Source organism: Myotis davidii, unplaced genomic scaffold (assembly GCF_000327345.1).
Source record: "Myotis davidii unplaced genomic scaffold, ASM32734v1 scaffold751, whole genome shotgun sequence".
NCBI classification, from domain to species: domain Eukaryota; kingdom Metazoa; phylum Chordata; class Mammalia; order Chiroptera; family Vespertilionidae; genus Myotis; species Myotis davidii.
Window position 1 is genome coordinate 74,664 of NW_006282195.1, and position 8,310 is coordinate 82,973.

The window sequence follows — 8,310 nt, forward strand, 5'->3', positions numbered from 1 at the left end:
TATTCTTTATTTCAGTTAGTGTATGCTTAATTTCTGACTGGTCCTTTTTCATATCTTTGACATTCTCACTAAGATCCTTAAAAATCTCATGAAGATCCTTGAGTAACCTCATAACCATGGTTTTGAACTCTGTATCCAGTAGTTTGATTGCTTCCATTTCTTTCACTTGTGATGTTTCTTTGTCTCTACATTTTGGCTGCTTGCTTCCCTGTGTTTGTTTCTATGTACTAGGTGAAGGGGATATATCAGGGTGGGGCAAACAGTGTGCTCCAGACTGAAGGAGACTCAGATATGGCTGCCAGTCAGCCCTGCCACAGGGGAGGTCCCAGCACAGAAACAGTGACCCCTGCCAGCACCCCCTGTTTGGGAGAGAGCTGCCCCCAAGTTCCTGCCCTGATGCCGGGCAATCCAGTTCCTTCCCATGTGTGTTTAGGTCCCCCAGCACTGGAGCTCAGAAGAAGCAGGACCATGTAAGTTTGTGCATGGGCCCTTTAAGAGGAACACCTGGGATTCCACCAACCTCCATGTCACTCAGCCACAGTCCCCACTGGTTTTTACAGCCTGTAGTTGTTGGGACTTCTCTTCCCAGCTCTGGAATCCTGGGTTGGGGGTCTGGTGTGGGGCTGCGACCCCTTGCTCCTCACGAGCGGCCTCTGCAGAGATGATCTCCTTCCTGATTAACCCCTTCCCCGACAATTTTTTTGTTAAAAACGTTTCTTTCTCAGACTAATTTTTTTATTTTGGTTCTATATAGTATTTTTGATGCTGGTTATGAAAACAGTTTGTAATTATTTTTTCTTCCCATTTTTGTGGTTAAGAATAGTATTTCCTCAGAAAGTTTCTAGATGAAATTATTTAGAATGGTACGTAGGTAGCTGGTTTTTGAAGGTAAAGTTTTAGACGAGTATACTCGTCGACGACTGAAAAAAGAACATTTTGTGAAAACGTGTATACACGTTTCTGCCGGGGAAGGGGTTAAAACAATAGCACATGTGTGTCGGATCAGCTCATTCCACGCCTCCACCCCTCCTACTTGTCTCAATGTGCTTTCTTCTTTACTCTCTAGTTGTAGGACTTCCATTCAGCTAGCTTTCAGGTGGTTCTGAATGATGGCTATTCTGTATTTTAGTTCCTAGGTCAGTGCTGCCGCATCCTGAGTTTGTCACCTTTAAACATTATTCATTTTATGCTAGTCTGAGGTTTATAATGAATAAAAATGTATTTCATCACTGCAACTTGAAACACAGTATAAAATGTTTTTAAATATGCTAGAGACAAGTGGCTGTAGGAGAAATAAAATATTCATTGTTACATCTCATGTATTAAAGTCTTGTTCCCTAGCCAGTTTGGTTCAGTGGGTAGAGCATGGGCCTGTGGACTGAAGAGTCTTGGTTTTGATTCTGGACCAGGGCACGTACTTCGGTTGCAGGCTCAAACCCTGGCCTTGGTAGGGGCGCATGCAAGAGGCAAGCAATTGATAGTATTTCTCTCACTTCAATGTTTCCCTCTCCCTGTCTCTCCCTCTCCCTTCCACTCTCTCTAAAAATCAATGGAAAAATATCCTAGGGTGAGGATTAATAAAAAAGAAATAATAAAGTCCTGTTTCTCTTTTCCTTTTGAGTGTGGGTCGGAATAGTAAAAGGGCTATTCTTTTATTTTGAGTGAGTCAAATGGATTTTCAGGGCTTAGAACAGATGTGTAGAAGTATGATTAATAGTTTATAAAATGCCCAGCCAGTGTAGCTTGTGACCAGGAGGTCACAGTTTGATTCCTTGTCAGGGCATATATCTGGGTTTCAGGGTTGAGCCCCAGTAGGGGGCATGCAGGAGGCAACCAGTCCATGGTTCTCTCTCATCACTGATATTTCTCTCTCTTTTCCCCTCTCCCTTCCTCTCTCTGAAATCAATACAAACATTTTTTTTATGATGAAAAATACATTTTTTAAATATATATTTTATTGATTTTTTACAGAGAGGAAGGGAGAGAGATGGAGAGCTAGAAACATCGATGAGAGAGAAACATCCCTGCTGGGGATGTGCCCACAACCAAAGGTACATGCCCTTGACCAGAATCGAACCTGGGACCCTTCAGTCCGCAGGCTGATGCTCTATCCACTGAGCCAAACCGGTCAGGGCAATACATTTATTTTTTAATGTATACATGTACACTGATAGTCCGACAGAAAACTTTATGACTCCGTTTGATATTATCAGTGGCAAACATTTTTCAAAAATAGTTTATAAAACACAGTCTTGCCCTGGCTACTGTGGCTCAGTTGGCTAAGCATTGCCCCATGCACCAAAAGTTTGGGGGTTCCATTCCCAGTTGTGGTGTTTATGGGAAGAAACTGATCAATGTTTCTCTCTCACATTGATGTTTCTCTCTCTCCCTTCCCCTTGCTTTCTCTCTGAAAAAAATCAAAAACATTTTTAAAAATCTTGCCATCCTATATAATAAAAGGCTGATATGCAAATTGTCCCCTCGGGAGTTCAACTGACCAGGAGTTTGACCGCTCACTATGACATGCACTGACCACCAGGGAGAGGTGCGGAATGAAGGAAGGCCCCGGCCAGCAGCTAGGGGAAGGAAGGCCCCAGCTGGCAGCTGGGGTGAGGAAGGCCCCAATCGGCCTAAATAAGCCCTGACCGCTGGCCAGGCCTCGGGACCCTACCCGAGCATGAATTTCGTGCACCGGGCCTCTAGTGGAAACAGTAAACAATGAACTTTTTTTGGGCAATGCAATAGATATTTGTGGATTTTCTTGTTGAGCTGGAAAAGTGTCTTACAATTTTTTTCTCTCCTTGACACAAAAGCACTGGTGGAGTATTTTTAAAAATATATTGTTGGTTTTTTAAAATTTATCTGCATTGTTGAAAGTATCATTGATGTCCCCCTTGTTATTTTATTATGTACTAGAGGCCTGGTGCACGATATTCGTGCACTTGGCAGGGGGGTTCTCAGCCCAGCCTGAGCCCTCTCATAGTTCAGGCCTTAGCGCTGCCACAGGGGTGGGAGAGGCTCCTGCCACCATGGCTGCACTCAACCAGCCGTGAGCCCAGCTTCTGGCTAAGCGGCACTCCCCCTGTGGGAGCGCACTGACCACCAGGGGGCATCTCCTGCATTGAGCATCTGCCCCCTGGTGGTCAGCGCATGTCATAGTGACCATCTGCCCCCTGATGGTCAGTGTGTGTCATAGTGACCAGTTGTTCCACCATTCAGTCGATTTACATATTAGCCTTTTATTATATAGGATTTCAGAGAGAGAGGGAGAGGGAAAGGGAAAAAATCATCAATGATGAGAGAGAATCATTGATTGGCTGCCTCCTGCACACCCCCTACTGGGGATGTGCCCGCAACCAAGGTACATGCCCTTGACCGGAATCGAACCTGGGACTCTTCAGTCCACAGGCAAACGCTCTAGCCACTGAGCCAAACTGGTCAGGGCTATATCTGGGTTTCTAAAGTCCCATCTCCCTTAATCCAGTCATAGAAGTGTAGCTTGGGTTTCAGTAAAGCTAGAAGCAAAGCCACTGTCCAGAGTTTCCAGTCCATGTTGCAGCGGGATCCAGTACAGCATTAGGCTAGCTGCAGTCCACTAGTCCATTGTGGGTGAGGGTCCACATGGCTGTGGGCCACATAGGAGAATGCCCCAAGCAACAGGAGCCCCAAGGGTCCTGAAGCAACAAGAGAGGGAATTTCTCTGTTCAGGGATGTTCTGGGGATTAAATATCCCAAATCTTCATGTGCTTGCAGTGGCCATGCCCATTCTGGCCAGTGACCTTTGTTCCCAGGTAAGACTGACAGACAAGTACCTTTCCTATTTCACCCCAGCTTTACTGGGTATGCATCTATCTTCCCTTTGTCCAGTCCCCTTTCCTCAGGATATGCCTATAATGCCTGGCCTTCCCTTCGTATTATTAATAACAATGGTTATTACAACAGTCATTCCCACCCCCCAACCCTCCCACCCCCGAGAGAAAAGGAACCTCTTTGTAATCTTACAAAGCAAAAATGGACTAAGGTCTCCATCTCTTGTAACTGCATCCTGCTGTGAAGGGACATAGTCCTGCCTATCCCAAGGCTCAAAGGTTCTCCCTGTCTGACCAGGAAGGAGGTAGCTAAAGAGACAGCGAATCTCCATGTAGGGATTCTGTAAAGTCCAGGTCATTCTGGTGTCCCTGGGAGGTGACATAGGCAATGTCTAGGAGGCTGGTTCATTGGACAAGCTGGCGTTCTTGTTCTGTTCTAGAAATGACAGACTTGACAAGAAGGTTTACAGGCACAATTCAAAAGTGAGGAGACTAAACGTCTAGTGACAGATAAGAGCCCATGTGGTAAAGGGAAAGATTAACTTACAGTGTCCCCAGTTAGGTTGGGGGAATAACTTCTTCCCTGGAGGCAGGTGTGTTGCACCTGTCGGAAACTTTTGTCCATCATACATAACACATTGCAGACGGATCATGAGAATTCTCGTGTTTCTGTTCTGAGGCTTGAGGCCTATCACGAGAATTCTTTAAAAAGATATTAGCTTGTAGGAATATGTAATAAATAACTTAAAAATGCAATGGGTATTTAATTTTAAAGTGTGCCTTTAACATTTATGTAAAACATTTTTTGTACTCGTTTGATATAAACTTATCTGGCCACTGGGTAAAGCTAGCAATAAAACTACTGGTCTGCAATGTGTTAACTCACATTAAGCTAAGGGAAATCTTCTGAGATTAACCTAGTGAGGAACTATGAGCCTTTTCTGTCTGAACCCTTTGGACAGAAAAGGGAACGAAGTTTCTAGTGAAGCCGATAGACTGTCCATACGTCATTGACTCAGCTATAAGTCCAAACCATTGACTCTTATTTTTAGGACACAGTGATTCAGATGGCTTCTAAGAGAGGCCTATATTGTGTGAGCAAGTAATCAGGTAAACAAGGACATGGGCATACATTCTATGAAGATAGAAGAACACAAAACACAGCGTTAATGCATACAGCAAATCTAAACTAAGTGAAAAGATTTCCAGATACAAGGCTTCTGCTGGGATTAAATCACACCATGACAGTCTGATAGACTGTCTGAAGGTAAAACATCTCTGGTGATGTCATCAGGGCTGAGGCCTGTATGGCAGTGGTCGGCAAACCGTGGCTCGCAAGCCACATGCGGCTCTTTGGCCCCTTGAATATGGCTCTTCCACAAAATACCACATGCGGGCGCGCACGTACAGTGTGATTGAAACTTTGTGGCCCATGCGCAGAAGTCGGTTTTCGGCCTGGGAAAGTCTATTTTGAAAAAGTGGTGTTAGAAGAAGTGGGGGGTGTCGGTCGGTCAGGGGAGGGGAGACGTGGCGCAGGCGGGCCTCGGGATACGCAGTGCAGGGGAGGCATGCATGATTCATGCACGAGTTGAGTGAGCCAGTCAGTCGGCAGTCTCATGTGCAGTGGTTAGTGCTAGTCGCATCCTCAAATCGCGCGCGGGTGACAAAAGTACCTACTGGAGCCATAACGGGTTTGGCTCAGTGGATAGAGCGTCGGCCTGCGGGACTGAAGGGTCCCAGGTTCGATTCAGGTCAAGGGCATGTACTGTGGTTGCGGGCACATCCCCAGTGGGGGGTGTGCAAGAGGCAGCTAATCAATGTTTCCCTCTCATTGATGTTTCTAACTCTCTCTCTCCCGTCCTCTCTGTAAAACATCAATAAAATATATATATATACCTACTCGAAGCAGTTACCTGTATTTTTCCAACTGGCTGCAAATCCTACAGGTATTTTTGTCATCAATTTAAGAATTGTAATTATTTTGTGTTGGCGACTTTATTATTTTAGCAAAGGCCAGCTTAGGAGTACCCTAATTAAGTTAATAACAATGTACCTACCTATATAGTTTAAGTTTTAAAAATTTGGCTCTCAGAAGAAATTTCAATCGTTGTACTGTTGATATTTGGCTCTGTTGACTAATGAGTTTGCCGACCACTGCTGTATGGCATACACAAACATAGCCTTAAAAACAATACTTTGAAGACAGTTCATTGCATTGGAGTCCAATATTCCCAATTGTAATTTCCACTGAAACACAATTTTTCTCCCTAAGATTACCCTCATTTTCAAAGAGATTGCATTGAGTCCAGTTTTAGTTTGGCCTGATTGTTTGAATAAGCACAACAAGAATAGCAACTGATCAAATCAATCACATGGGCTCTTTCAAATTTGCTTTGCTTAATTTTTCACAAGGAATCTTTAAATCAGCGGTTCTCAACCTGTGGGTCGTGACCCCTTTGGCGGTCGAACGACCCTTTCACAGGGGTCACCTAAGACCATCCTGCATATCAGATACTTACATTACGATTCATAACAGTAGCAACATGACAGTTATGAAGTAGCAACGAAAATAATTTTATGGTTGGGTCACAACATGAGGAACTCTATTTAAAGGGCCAGGAGGTTGAGAACCACTGCTTTAAATTGACCTTTAGTGAGCAGTCAGCCAGTCCCTCAGGAGGAGAAGTCAAGCCACAGTTGGCATTAGGCTGAGCCTGAAATACCTGTAGGTTTGGGTCAAGTCCTCAAGTCCTTGATGTCCACAAAGGTGTCTTGAGGTTCCTTCCCTGCCATCTTTCAGGAAAATAACCTTCATACTTTACCTGGAAAGACTGTGATGAACCACATGACCAAGCAAGGTATTAGGCCATTTCTCCAAGTGACTTTGGATTGACCGATCAGCTTCAAGAGTCAGTCTCAATTCCTTAAGGCTTTCTGGTGACATCCAGAATCCAGGCATGTCTCTCTTGGACATGGCATTCCAAAGTCTTGGTTAATAGGGCCACATAGTTTGGAACTGGGCTTATTGGATTAATGCAAAGAAATGTACTGCCATGACTCACTCATTAAGAATTGCCAAAATCTGGAGGGATCAGGTAGGGAGGAAAAAAGGTAAAAGTAAGCAATTAGCATTCCCTAAATTGGCAAACACATTTTAGCGTGGCCAGCATGGCTCAGTGGTTGAGTGTCAGCCTATGAACCAGGAGGTCATGTTTCAATTCCTGGTCAGGACATATGCCCGTTTGCAGGCTCAATGCCCAGTGCAGGAGGCAGCCAATCAATGATTCTATCTCATCATTGATGTTTCTATCTCTCCCTCCCATTTCCTCTCTAAAATCAATACAAATATATATTAAAATACAAATCAATCAATCAATAAATATATATTTTTAAAAACGATGCGTTTTCTCACAGGAATTGAGGTACTTAATATAGGAATATTATGTTATTTCAATTTTTTGAAAGTGATCTTTACTCTGACATTAGAGAGTAATGAAGACTTTAAGTGATTACAATAAAATCATATCAATAAGTTCCATGTGTTCATGAGGAATTGAGTGTGGCTAATAAATAATAGTCTGACAAGCAAGTCATAGAATGAATGTTGGGGACATCGTGTCCTATGTGAACTTCTTATGAAATATGTATAGATCCCTAGTGCTGTCTAACTCACCCATATACATATGTGGAATATTTTAGGACTCAGTGACCTTTGAGGATGTTAATGTAGAGTTCACCATGGAGGAGTGGGCTTTCCTGGATCCAGCCCAGAAGAAACTCTACACAGATGTGATGCTGGAAACCTTCTGGAACCTGGCATCAGTAGGTAGTGATGACAACTTCTTATTTATTTAGTCAATTAGAAAATTATGTTGCTTGCTCATCAGTGCTGCTTCAGGAACTGAAATGTGGAAAGGGAACACATTAATAATTAAACTAGGCATGATCACAGCTCATCATGGACCTAAAGTCTAACCATTTTTTATACTAGTATTTTTAATAATTTATGATGCTTTTTTTTCTAGCATGTATTTTAGAAGAAAAATGTGAAGATCATGACAGTGAAGATCAGTATGAACATCATGAAATGAATCTTAGGTGAGTCACACTGACATGAGAAAGCAATGTTCAACAAGATAATCTTAATATATGATCAAATATTCCCAGTCAAGGGCAGATACCTGGGTTGCAGGTTCAGTTCCTGGCCCCAGTCAGCGTATTTGCGGGAGGCAACCATCGATGGCTCTCTCTCACATCGATCTTTCTCTCTCTCTTCCTCCTTTCCTCCCTCTTCCTCCCTACCTTCCACTCTCTCTAAAAATGAATGAAAAAAAAGATCCTTTGGTGAGGAATAATAATAATAATAATAATCCTATATAATAAAAGAGAAAAATGGTAATTGGCGTACGACGATACCCTTTCAATTGGCTAATCAGGGCTATATGCAAATTAACTGCCAACTCAGATGGCAGTTAACTGACAACAAAATGGCTGTCATCAA

The 8,310-nt window shown here is 43.2% G+C and overlaps 1 protein-coding gene across 1 annotated transcript in view; it reads left to right on the plus strand.

Moving 5' to 3' along the window:
- LOC102772031 (zinc finger protein 709) overlaps positions 1-8,310 on the plus strand; it is a 17,197-nt gene that overhangs the window by 4,477 nt on the left and 4,410 nt on the right. Inside the window, exons 2-3 of the mRNA XM_006752751.2 lie at positions 7,509-7,635; positions 7,835-7,907. Coding sequence (XP_006752814.1) covers positions 7,509-7,635; positions 7,835-7,907 — 200 coding nt within the window. The remainder of the gene's footprint in view (positions 1-7,508; positions 7,636-7,834; positions 7,908-8,310) is intronic.